Here is a 13,690-nt window from a genome sequence, read left to right as displayed (position 1 = left end):
GGTTTAGCCTAGCCAGGTTTAGACTAACCTGCAAAGATTGAATCAATTCAGGCTCAGGCTTTTTGAATGTCTATCCCTACCTTAACAGAGTAGTGATGATAGTATGTTATAAACATGAGGTACTAGAGGTGCACTGATACATCAGTCCCATATCAGAGCAGCACCAATATAAAGAAAATTGACAGTATTGGCAATTGGCTTTTTTTGGCTGATGTGGCTGATAATGTTGTCAGTAAATATCCTTGGCATGAACAGCCACAGTGCAGCAAGCAGGCGGCCAGGAGCTCAGCCCAGCAGCATGGAGAGCAGCCAGGTCCAGTTGGTAAGTCTGATGGGGGGAGGGGGAAGGGAAGTGGAGTAGGGGGGCAGATTGAGGCCGCAGCAGTGAGGGAGGGGGTGGGGCTAGGGAAGGGCATAGGACGGAGCTGTGAACAGTTCATCTGCAGTGTGGGGACAGATCAAGATGCACCAAAAATGAAATACTTTTCACAAATAATTCAGAAAGGGAACATTTAAAAAAATCTTTTAATTTCCAAAAGTACTTTCTTGCCTCTCACGTATTTCCTAGACCATCATGGCTATATCACTTCAACACTACTGAAAACCTGGAACTTTCCTAAGACAACAAAAGCAGCTCTGTATAAATAGAGTAGGATTACAACCTTAAAAAAATATTCTGGCTAGGGACAGAAGTTACACATTAACCAGTTTAAGTGCTTGGAAACCAGTTCAATCTGTAACAATAGAAGTTCAGTGCATGTAAACTGCTTCCAAAATGGCCAAAACTGATTTAAGATAAACCTGGGTAGATGCAGTATCAGATTTAACTGATTTAGGTTAAATCAGTTTATTGAACTTCTGTGCCAGATCTCCTCCAGGTTCAAGTTAACTCACATTCCCCCAATATCCAAAGATACTTTGCACCTCCTCTGCAAACCCTCCTGCAGGGTGGGCAGGCTAGCCTTGTCCCAAGCTCCCTGCTCCAGCTGAGCAGGGAGGTGTGCTTTAACTCCCCCAGCTTCTGGCCTGGGCCACTACATTTGGTTGCATGACTGCATTTCCGGAATCAGAAGTAAATTTCTGTTCATTTGCCTATCAGTTCAATCTATACAGCTTAGACTAACCTGCAACGATTGAACTGATTCAGCCTCAGGCTTTTTGAGTGCCTGTACTTAGCCCAGAAGTTCAGCACACACAAACTGCTTTCAAAATGGTGGAACTTGGTTTAAGATAAAATTGGCTGGATGCAGTATCAGACTTTACTGATTTAGGTTAAAGTGGTTTATAGACATTCTTCCCAGATCCCCTCCCAACTCAAATTAACTCAGAGTCCCCCAGCCTCCCAGAATACTTTGCAGCCCTGGGCTGTGCTACTGGCTGCAGCAGAGAAGGGCTGGCCCTGACCCCAGCTGTCACCAAACTGAGGCATTAAAGCTTCTGCTCCCTAGCCTGCTTCCTGCCTGCATCTGTCAGACCAGGGGGATGCGTGGAAGAAGAATGGACCCTCTGGCTGCCCTAGCCCCAGTCTGTGCAGCTCAAGGAGAGGGAAATTCCTGGCTCAGCCCTGCCTCATTCTTGCATGCCTGGCTCAGAGAGGCGGGGGTGGAGGGGGAGGTATGCACCCCACTGGCCTCACACAGGCCCCCAAGTCGGGGTCTGCCTGGTGTAGGCATGGAAAGTCCTCAATGGGGGGCCTTTCACCAACCCAGAGTCCAGTGAGCTGGGCTGGTATCAGTTCAGGCCTGTCCCTTCTGTAGCCACCCAACTGTATTCCCTGCCTCATCCCTCCGTTTCTCAATGGCAGACAGCTGGGGAGGGAGTGGGACTGAGCTGATCCCAGCCCAGATCACTAGGCTTTAGGGTAGGAAACCCCCCTGCTGGGGGCATTTCCCTCTGCACTGAGCAGTTCCCAGCTGGGGGAGGGCTGGTGCTGGGCTGGTGGGGTGAGTGGCCTCCCTCACTCCACTGCCTCTTGGAGGCAGGTGGCTGGGGAAGGGTTGGGGTGATCCCAGCTTGCTAGGCTGCAGATGGAATAAGTGTTCAGAATGGAAACTACTTGCAATTAGAACTATGGAGCAGATAGCAAACTTGATGAATCAAAATATAAAGCTTTGGACTATCCTGTTCAAAATTATAAACAACTAATTTAATCAAACTGAAATAAAACTGCATCACTCACCAAATCATTCCACCTCCCTCTATATAGCCCTAAAGAAAACAAATGCTGGAAAAATCAACCATCTCATACTACATTGAGAATGCCAACAGACCTGGGATCAGTCAGATTTCAGCGGTAAGAAGGGAGTGTGAATTCAGCTCCCTCCCTTTTAATTTAGCTCAAGAGCCCCAGTGACCAAAACTGCTGCAGTTTCATAAAGGGACAGAGGCATATCACTCGGGTAGCCCAAACAGTAAACAAATTGCCAGTCTAAATTTATACAGACCCTCAACAAGGGAGCTGACTTAAGCAAAAAATAGTCCTAGGCCATTATAAATATCTGAAATCTTTTTAAATTTGCACATAGCTATTGTGTAGTGACCCGCAAACCACCCCCAATTATAATTGTCACTGCATTTGTAATAGAGAGGGCAAAAAAGTGGGTATTTCTAGTACTCCTGCAATTCTTTCAATCATTCAAATGATCCTTTTGCATTTGCCCTGACCCACTTCACCTAGGAACACAAATTAGGCCACATGTGTTTTGCACCTGCAGAACTTTTTCTTTTGTTCTTGGTTACGGTGTTCCAAAACTCGATAATCCATAACCCAAATGTAGATACTATGCATTAAACCCAATATTTGGCATCAGAAACTGAGAAGATAAAATGGGGAATTTTCAGGTATAGCTTTGTCCTTTCATTCGTAAACCATAAGTCACAGTGACTTAGTTTTATCATACTTTGTACATAGTGACAGATGATATCATGAAGATAATATACCTTCTAAGATACAAAGATGTCAATAATAATAGGTATCTATTTATTAGTAATGGCTGTTCAGTATTCTTAATTCATATTCTGACATGCACACAACTGATGCAGAACCCAGAATATAAGTATTTACCAGAATAATTTTCTACTTGTAGAAAATGGAGTTGGCATGAGTGAATTATCTTCAATGGTGGGTGCAAAATCCTGTTGGGAATTGACTCTAGTCTCCTACCTGCCAGCCACCTTTCTCCTTCCTCTTTTATTGAGGAGAAACAGTTTATTAAAACCCTTAACCCGTGAAATTTGAGAATTGATCCTACCACTACGGTCTTGAGTACTATCTTGTGCTCAGGACCAAGCAGATTGCAAACACTAGGACTAGGGACAGACATTACACATAAACCGGTGTAAGTGATCAGAAACTGGTTTAAACCTGTAACAGAATGGATGTTCAGTGCATATAAAACAGTTTGAAAATGGCTTAAACCAGTTTGAGATAAACAAACCTGTTGAATGTAGTATCAGACTTAACTGATTTTGCTCAAACTAGTTTATGCGATGTCTGTCCCAGACCCCTTGTTGGTTTAAGATAAACCAGACACCCGCAGCATCCCAGAATGCTCCCTGGGCTGGGTGGGGCTCTCTGCTCCACAGCAGAGCTAACCCCTCCCCTCTGTTCTCTAGCCTGAGCAGGGGTAGGGTGTGGCCAGAGGTAGCCTGCAATGGCCCCAAAGGCAAAGGGGCAGAAAGTGGGGTTAATTTCTTCCTCCATCCCCTCAGACCACAGCTGAGGTTTGCTAGCCTGGCTGCACCTCTGTGACTTGCCTGCAGCCAGGCCAATGTGGTGCCTATCTTCAAGAAAGGGAGAAAAGATGATCCAGGAAACTATAGGCCAATCAGTTTGACCTCAATCCCTGGAAAGATTGTGGAAAAAATTATCAAAGAAACCATTATTGACAGGCTAACAGAAGGCAACATTCTGAGAGACCGCCAGCACAGGTTTGTTGCGGGTAGGTCTTGTCTGGCCAATCACATTTCCTTCTATGATCAGGTGACATCACCTGGACAATGGGGAAGAGGTTGATATCATATATTTGGACTTTAAAAAAGCCTTTGACCTGGTGTTCCATGATGGCCTCCTAGAAAAAATGGACAACTGCGGCCTTGACTACCCTACAGTCTGATGGCTGGGGAACTGGCTCTGAGGTTGAACCCAGAGAGAGGTAGTTGATGGAACTGAATCAACATGGCACTCAGTGACCGGTGGTGTTCTCCAAGGCTGTGTTCTCAGACCTGCACTCTTTATTGTCTTCATAAAAGATCTGGACTCTGGTGTCAGAAGCAGACTGGCCAAGTTCGCTGATGACACCAAACTTTGGGAAAGATAGTGTCCACACTTGAGGATAGGCTAGTGATCCAGGCTGACCTCAATAGGCTTGCAAGGTGGGTACTGAAAACCTGATGGCATTCAATACAGAGAAATGCAAGGTGCTCCACCTCGGAGGAAAAACAACTCGCATCACCCTTACAGGCTTGGCAGTGCCACACTCGCTAGCACCATGGCTGAAAGAGGTTATGATTGACCACAAGATGAATATGAGCCACCAATGTGATGCTGCAGCCAGTAAAGTGAACAAAACTCTGGCTTGCATCTACTGATGCATCTCAAGAAAGACCCAGGATGTCATGCTCCCACTGTACTTGACCTTGGTGAGACTGTAGCTGGAGTTCTGCATCCAGTTCTGGGCTCCACAATTCAGGAAGGATGTGGAGAAGCTTGAAAGAGTCCAGGGGAGAGCCATGCTCATGATCAGAGGGCAAGAGAATAGGCCTTATGAAGAGAGGCTGCGAGCCATGGGACTCTTCAGCCTGGAGAAGCACAGCCTCAGGGGTGACTTGGTGGCAGCCTATAAGTACATAAGGGATGTGCATCAGGATCTGGGGGAACGCCACTTCACCAGGGCACCCCAAGGGAAGATAAGGTCTAATGGTCACAAACTCCTGCAAGACCGTTTTAGACTGGACATAAGGAAAACATTTACTATCCGAGACCCCAAGGCCTGGAATAGACTCCCCTCAGAGGTGGTGCAAGCACCTACTCCAGACACTTTCAAGAAACATTTGGATGCTTATCTTGCTGGGATCCTTTGACCCTAGCTGACTTCCTGCCCCTGAGGCAGGGGCCTGGACCCTATGATCTTATGAGGTCCCTTCCAGCCCTAATGTCTATGAAATTTATGAAATAACCAAACCCCAACCCTCCCCCCTTTTTTTTTGTGCAAAAATCTAGTTGGCCTAATAAAAGATATCACCTCTGTCACAGGCCCTGATTCCTTTTGGCTGTAAGGAGACACTCAGGATTACATAAAATTTATGCAAAGCTTTCTCTTCCTGGTTCACATTTTAAGTTAGACTAAGTTGTGTATGCTGTGTTTTACAGGGCTGTATTTTAGCTTAGGCAAATATTTTTTATAGTTCCCTGATGTATATGCTTAAGGCTGCAAATTGCTGTGTTCAATACATGCTTGCTTCAAAGAAAGGACTTTTTCCCCGCACCCACTCCTCAGTCTGGCAGCAGCTGCCCCGCTCCTCCCCCCCTGCTAGCCCCTGCTGGTGCCTGGCCATGCTCCCTCCATTCCAGCAGGAAGGGGTGAGAGCCTTGGAAGGCATCACTCTTCCCACCCTTTGGCAGTGGCTGCCAGGTGTGTTCTAGCGCCCCCCCCCGCTTCTAGCTGGAGCCACTGCAGGCATGTACTGAACGTCTATCCGCTTGCAAACCAGCTTAGACTAACCTGCAAAGATTGAAATAATTCAGGCTCAGGCTTTGCTTTTTGAATGTCTGTCCCTAACCTAAATAACCAAAGCCTATCAGTAGTACAGACTAGAACACAACAATTCTATTTTCAGGTGACATCTGAAGTTTCAAAACTGGGTTTCATTCCCCAACCAGATGAAAACAAAACCTTCTTGTATGTATATCTACTTTTATTCATCCATCCATTCTAGTGATTAGGGCAATGTGGAAGACCCAGGTTAAAGTCCCTGCTCTTCCTGATTAAGAGAAGTTTTTTGTCCCAGATGACTCCAATTCAGGCAAAGAAGAAAAGAAATTCTGCTGCCTTAACCAGCAAGATGATAGAGGCTGATAGACTCTTCTTCCAAACTTCAAAACAAAGAAATCTCTTTGAGAAAGTTATTCAAAACTGAAAAGTTTCAATGAAATAACATATTTTCAAAGGAGTTCAAACCAGCTGTAAACCTCATAACACTTCTATGAGGGAAGTAAGGTTCATATTACCCATCTGTCATGTGATTCGCTTGAAGCACAAGGAAAATACATGGCTTGACAGACATCACCGGGAGTCAACAAAAAGTTCCAAACTGGAGGCCCCACTATTTTAATTTAAAAGAAGGGAAAAAAATGAGTAAGTGAGCTCTTGGTCAACAGGGATTGTACACGGTGCGAACATATGGGCAAAGGATTACTGAAATAATCTGATGTTTGGAGAATCTGGATGCATTTACGTATATACTTTTAAATGTTCCCTTTTATTTTTATAAATTCCTGGGGAGCAAAGGAGGCTTAAATATTGGCACAGCAATAGATGCTAGATACATTAATAAAATTAGTAATAGATGAATATATAGCTTTGGGCCTGGAACAGTGAAAGAAGATTTCAGGGATAACTGACAGAATGGGTTCCAGGGCTGAGCTTTGCTGACCTGACATAAGGGCATGTAATATTGATTTTGCTATCTGTCTGTCAAGTCACATATTATTGTGTACTTTGCTTTATTCTGGTCTCCAGCCACTAATTCACTAAAGACATCTTTAAAAGAGAGAATTCAGCTGCTCTCAATAAAGCTTCTTTTCGGGAAATGGGAACTCTTCCATGTCATATAAATATATACACTCACAATCCCTCTTTTTGAATATATATATATTTGTATATGTGTGTACATACACACATATACACACATATATATACTATGGGGAGAATACACACACACACACATTTTCTCCCCATAATCTACATATGTGTGTGTGTCTGCATGTACACATACATCACATACACACATCACACACACATATATATAGACCACATACAGGAGTGATACTTCTACCAGGAAAACTGAGAGTCTCTTGGCAGAAACCAGGAGTGTACAGGCATTTTTTCAATTTATTCTGAGGGAAAGCATGCTCCCTCCAGGGGAAAGATCTCCCAGGTGTCAATCTGAATTGATCTCCTTTGCAAGAGGAAATTTCCTGTAGGAAAGAATGCTCATATGCCCCCACCAGTCTGGTCTGATGTGGTCTGGTCTGGTCATGGACTGGAACAGCGAGGCAAAGTGGGACAGTTTGAGAAGGGAGTGGAGCAGCTGCTCCTTGCCAGCTCCTTCCTCCATTCCACTCCCCAGACCACTTGCTCCCTTTCTCTGCTTCTGCTACTGGGAACAGAGCAGAAGCAAACACTCTTTGTCCTCCCAGACAGGACATTTCTCAGAAATCTCTACCAGTAGAAATGAACACCTCTTTGTGGCCATAGAAAGTCAGTGTATATGTGAAATATATCTAACACTGTATACATTCAGTGTGTGCACATGTGTGTAGACATTGATTTTTTTTTAAGTTTCAGCTATATCTGAGAATGAAGCCATTAAAAGAGATTTTCAGTGGTAATTTGAAGAAAATTCAGGAAATTTTCTGAGGAACTCCAATGCATGGTAGCGGTTGTTAGGGGCCCATTAATTTTCTAACAATCACAAATGTATTCTCTGAGTTTCTCTGCTAATTCTCCTGGATAATTTTGAAGTCATAACACAGAAATGATCATCATCCTTCTGCTCTGTGTGCATATGAATCATACTACAGTCTCCAATGACAGCACCATACAGTGATACAAAGATAAAAAAAAACAAACCTGAACCATGGCTATTAGTTCTGTACCATCCAACCTCATCCTGGTAAGAGGTAGAAGTACTGTGAAAAGTACAGTATATGATCATGTGATAAAAGTCTACTTTTATGTATCTGTTGGTAAAGGATTAAGCTTGTATACAACCATTTCTACTGATACTACCTATCAGTCTTCACTTTGTAACCTTGCCATTTCTTTACAGGAAAGATTTCTTTTTTTAACGTAACATAGTATATATAAATATGGTATTGATATATACACACAAAGAATGGAGGGTCAACATTTTTAGTATTCTGTCTACTCACCAAGGTTATACCACATGTCTCTGATCTCAAAACCAATTTGTCTCCTCATGTCACCATACCTATGAAAAAAAAAGACAGACACCGTATCTTTCTTTATAAAACACCAAGAAACAAAACACACAAGAAATCAGAAGTTGTTTAGAATTAAAAAAAATGCTATTTGACCCACTCAGAAAAGGTACTCAATACCTACTTATTACTAATAACATAACACTATTTATCTAGTACTCTAAAATATTTATCATCAATTAAGCTTCGAAGCACCTCTAACGCACCTATTTTTAGAGCAGTGTAAATTCAAGAGGTTAAATGGCTTGTTCGAACTAAGGGCCTTGTTATACCTTATATTGAAAGCCACACAAATGTTCATCAGCTTAGTGTTGTTCAGCTTAGTGGAGCAGTCACAGTGGAGCAAAAAACCTGTTCTGACTGCCCCTCACTTCCACAGCTGTGACTTGCCGCTAGAGTACTGGTTTTCAACGGGTGGTCCGCAGACTGCTTGGTGTATGCAGACTACGTCTAGTAGGTCTGTGAAAGATGACTGATCAATCAAAAGTATGTGAATACCTACACTTACAATTAAAAGAAGTCCACACCTCCATCTGACATTTTTTTGGGGTCCACAAATGAAAAAGGTGGAAAATCACTATATTAGAGGCTTGGTGAGTAGGGGCAGGACTAGGAGCTAGGGGAAGGACAGAGATGCATGGGTTCTCCACTGTGCCCTTGCATCCTGATCACTCAGCTGCCTCCTGAGATGCTGAAGGCACCTAGGATCGATTTGGGCAGAAAAGCTGTGGAAAGTGGCCACAAATTATGGAACAGGAGCAAAATTAGGAAGATTACAGATAATTCTCCCTTGGCATTGTGTACTGTTAAATCAAATAACAAGTGCTTTAAACCACTTAAAAGGTGTTAACATGCAGCCAGTACAGGTGTTAAGACATGGCTGGGCAATTATTTGGGCCTGAGGGCCACATAGGGATCTTTAATGAGCTGTCATGGGCTGGGTCAGCATCCCTTGCTTCATGCAACAACTGACCAATACTCCCTATGTGGGACGGGGCCGCAAATGGGCAGGAGCAATAGTGGGGAGCAAGACAGTGGGTGAGACCGGGATCATGGAGCCAGATTGTGGGGCAGTGACAGTATGGGACTGGGGCCGGGCTGTGATCTGCTCCCTGAAAACCCTTGCCCTGTGGGGGGAGGGGAGGTGTATGTTGGAGGAGGAGCATGGGGCATGTGAGCATGTGTGTGTGAGGAGGTGCTGCCTGGGTGTTAGGTCCCTGGAGCCAGCTGGGGGTGAGGAGAGGAAGGAGGGGGTGGGGGGGTGTGCAGCATAGCTTACCCAGGCAGTACGGTCTGCAACTGCCCCTGTGGCACTCTGCATGGGGCTGAACCCCACCCAGGGCAGCTTTCACTGCACTCCTGCCTGCACCTGCTGGCCTGGCCCTAGCCAATATGTCCAGCTTCCAGCAGGGCTGCTACCAGTGTGGCTGCATCCAGCCAGGTGCTCCTGCCCCTGCTGCACTGCTCCGGGCAGGGAGGAAGCTTCAGCCAGGTGGGGAGGAAACTTCAGCTGGCCAGCTCCTGCCCCAGCATGCAGGGCTCTGGCTCCAGCTCCCAGCTGCCTTCCACCTGCCAGGCAGTGGCCGCTCATTGCACCAGCAGGCAGAGTGGGTGGAAGGCAGCTTGGAGCTGGATCCCCACATGCTGGGGCAGAATCTGCCCAGCTAAAACTTCCTCCCTGCCCAGGGCGGTGCACAGCAGGGGTAGGAATGGGAGGAGGAGCCGCAGCTGGAGGTGAGGGGAGCTGAGCAGCACCTGGCCACCTGCAGCCACCCCAGAAGCTGCACAGGCTGGCTGGGGCCAGTACCGCAGGCAGAAAGCATGGCACTGCCTACCCCAGGTGGGACTTGGCCCCGTGCAGAGCACTGTGGCGGCAGCTGCAGGGCATATCTAGTCAATTGGTGGGCACCCCCTTCAGGCCGCGTCCAGTCAGTTGCTAGGGCAGATCTGGCCCGTGGGCTGTGTTTTGCCCACCCCTGGGTTAAGAGCTCCAGAAGCCACTTAAAGTTGCTGTGTAACAGGGCTGTAATAGGTACAGAGCATCACCAGGAACTCTTGACTCCCAGGACTGTGTTCTGATCTCTATGCAACTTACTCTCCTTCAGAGGCAATAAGAGTTTTACTCTATACTGCACCATCTACAAAAGGCAGCAAAGATGTTATTCACCCATGGGCATTTCTCTGCCATGTCTGCAGATTATGCAACTGTCCTGTGGGCACAAGAGGATAGTTGTGTAAATTAATGAGAATATTTTCCAGTTTTTTCCACAGACTAATGGCTGGAAAAATCATACTGAGGAGCTTTATAGCCTAAGGGGGATTTTATTTATATATATATATATATTGTTAGTATAGCATTGTCCTAGAAAATGAAATGCAAAACACCTCACACCACCTTGTACATTGAAGTCACCAGCACAAGCCCAGAATGCATTGGGATTTTTGGATTTGCTCTTTACTGAATCACAGTCCAATGAGATTCTAATGTAAGGGAGGGTGAAATACGGCCCATTGGCCAGATCTGACTTGCCAAGAAGGATTGTCCAGCCTGCAGCAGGTCCTTTGGTCCTGCCCAGCCCAGGCACAGAGGACAGCCCAGGCTGTGGTACATACAGCCAGTTCTGCCACCCCTGGGGATGCAGGAGGGATGGGGTCTTGTGGCAGTCAGACTCACTTCCCAGCAAAGGTGTTTCCTTATGGTTTGTGCAGGACATGACCAGACACCCTGGTGAATTTGCCTCACACCCACCGCCCAGGGTGGGACCTGTGTGGCCAGGTACCTGGAATGGGGCTGCAGGCTGGTTGGGAGCAGTGCTTGGGAGCAGGATGGGCAGGCAGGCTGGGATCCTGGGTTGGAATTGATGACAGTGCAGGGTCAAGGCACAGCCATGATCCACCGTACACACGGCCCTGCAATGGGTGCAGGTCCCGTGGGCAGGGGAGTGCAGGAAGCAGATTACAACTCTGCCCTGATCCCAACCCACACTATTACCACCCCAAGATCCCAAACCTGACCCTGGACACAGTTCATGGCCCACCCACAGCCCTATCCTGTCCACCTGGCCACATGCCCTGCCCACAGGTCACAGATGGTTTCCATGCAGACCCCAGGATTATAGGGCAGAGAGTGTGTGGGGTTGGGGTCAGGGCCAAGCAGTGATCCACTCCATGCAGTCCTGTCTGCAGAGCTGATGCCTGTTGCAGGAGCATGCAGGCAGCAGATCTTGGCTATAGTTTCATAGTTGGTAGGACCGGAAGGGACCTATGCAGATCATCAAATCCGACCCCCTGCCATGGCAGGAAAAAGTACTGGGGTTAAACGACCCCAACAAGGTGCTCGTCTAACCTCCTCTTAAAGACCCCCAAGGTAGGAGCCAGCACCACTTTGCTTGGAAGTTGGTTCCAGATCCTAGCCACCCTGACTGTGAAGTAGTGCCTCCTGATGTCTAGTCTGAATCTACCCTCTGCCAGCTTGTGACCGTTATTTCTAGTCACTCCTGGTAGTGCTCAGGGAAACAGGGACTCCCCCAATGCCTGCTGGTTCCCTCTGACTAGTTTGTAACAGGCCACTAGATCCCCTCTCAGCCTTCTCTTGTGAAGGCTGAACAGATTCAGGTCCCTTAGCCTCTCCTCGTAGGGCCTGCCCTGCTGCCCCCTGATCATACGGGTGGCCCTCCTCTGGACCCTCTCAATGCTGTCCACATCCCTCCTGAAGTGCGGCGCCCAGAACTGGATGCAGTACTCCAACTGTGGCCTGACCAGTACCACATAGAGGGGGAGGATCACCTCCTTGGACCTGCTTGAGATGCATCTGTGGATGCATGACAAGGTGAGGTTGGCCTTCCTGACCGCGTCCCCACACTGTTGGCACATGTTCATTTTGGCATCAATAATGACTCCAAGAGTCATCCTTTTCTGCCTCTGCACTGATGAGAAGGGAGTTCCCCAACCTGTAGGTATGGGCTGGTTCCTCCTCTCCAGGTGCAGCACCTTGCACTTGTCAGTGTTGAAACCCATCCTGTTCTCATCTGCCCACTCCTGTAACCTTTCTAAGTCTAATTGCAGCCTATTCCTCCCTTCTAGTGTGCCCACATCCCCCCACATCTTAGTGTCATCAGCAAATTTGAATACGGTGGTTTTTAACCCATCATCCAAGTCACTGATGAAGATGTTGTACAACGCGGGTCCGAGGACTGAGCCCTATGTTCTGTGCTCGGTCGGGATGGGGTTGCGGGTGGGTACGGAGCAGCATTCAGGAGTGGGACAGTTAGGTGGGAGGGGTTGGGATCATGGGTGGTGAAAACATGGGGCCAGAGCAAAGCCGTGATCCACTGCTCGCACGCCCCGTGATTGGCACCGGTTGTGTAGGCAGCGGCTTGCAGGAATAAGATTGCGGCTCTGTCCTGGGCTCCACGCTGTAACTGCCTTGTGATCCTGGAGTCTGCATAGAAATTAGACAAGACACACGTGGGTAGGGCACATGTCAGGTGCCAGGATGGGGCCACTTAGGGAGTTCTGGTGAGTTGTTGCATGGGGGTGGAGGATGTGCTGACTCAGCCTATGACAGCACACCAAAACTACCTATGTGGCCCTCAGGCCCAAATAATTGCTCGACCCTGCTCTAATGCTTACCTGGGGCAAAGCTACTATATTTTCTTGCACAAGTTGTGCCCCAGAACATAATGTAAATCTTGCTTTTGAAAGAATGCAGAAGAAAAGATTTTTCCAGAGTTATGGCAGCATAGAGCTGGGACAGACACTAATCTTCAGCTGACTCACCCCTTCCCCCTTTCCTGTTTAACTAGAGCTGAAACCCTAGCTGCCACTGAAGGCAGGTCTCCATCACTGGCTATATGATTTTGAAAAGAGCTAAAGAGTCTCCAACACTGTGAAATAGGAGGAGAAAAACCAGGAGCAGGTAGAAAGTAGTAAAATTGCCATGAGATAGGTCATCTCAATTAGTGGAACATCAAGACGATTAAAAAGGAGATGCAATTTTTATCACTTGTGCAGTGCAGAACAATGAGCTATTAAGCCAAATGACTCCCTGTGGCAGGGCACTGTAGGTGCCTGACACTTTAAGGGCCTGAGCCAAGCTGCCAGCAGGTGCCTGATTGCGGCAGCCATTTTAAATTGCTGGCTACCTTTATAACCGCATTAGTTCCCTGCTGGCAGAGAAGGCAGCAACATCGCCTGACTGCAAGGCTGCTGGTATTATCCTGGAGGTAAGGGAGGAGCTGTAGGCGAATGGCTAGGAGGCTCCTGGTCCTGGGCATGACCAAAAACTGCACCCTGCCAAGAGTGGGTGGCCTGGTGGGGCTCTCAGTGGTGCAGGAGTCCTCAGGAAAAGCCAGGTCAGTTATCACCCTGGTGAAAGGTGAGTAGGGGCACCTTAACCCCAGCCCTCACCTTTGGGTGGGTTATAAATAACATCTAAGGCCGAGCACAATGACCTGCTGCTCGGGG

At 47.1% G+C, this 13,690-nt stretch overlaps 1 protein-coding gene across 1 annotated transcript in view; it reads right to left on the bottom strand.

Moving 5' to 3' along the window:
- The window catches only part of LOC102372075 (dedicator of cytokinesis protein 1), a gene marked incomplete at its 5' end in the record, with an annotated part of 257,236 nt that overhangs the window by 150,474 nt on the left and 93,072 nt on the right, over positions 1–13,690 (bottom strand). The window contains one exon of the mRNA XM_006030253.3: positions 8,156–8,214. Within this exon, the coding sequence (XP_006030315.1) occupies positions 8,156–8,214 (59 nt within the window). The remainder of the gene's footprint in view (positions 1–8,155; positions 8,215–13,690) is intronic.

Source organism: Alligator sinensis, unplaced genomic scaffold (genome assembly GCF_000455745.1).
Source record: "Alligator sinensis unplaced genomic scaffold, ASM45574v1 scaffold276_1, whole genome shotgun sequence".
NCBI lineage: Eukaryota > Metazoa > Chordata > Crocodylia > Alligatoridae > Alligator > Alligator sinensis.
Note: the sequence above shows the minus strand (reverse complement) of the source record. Positions and strands in the feature narration are given on the sequence as shown.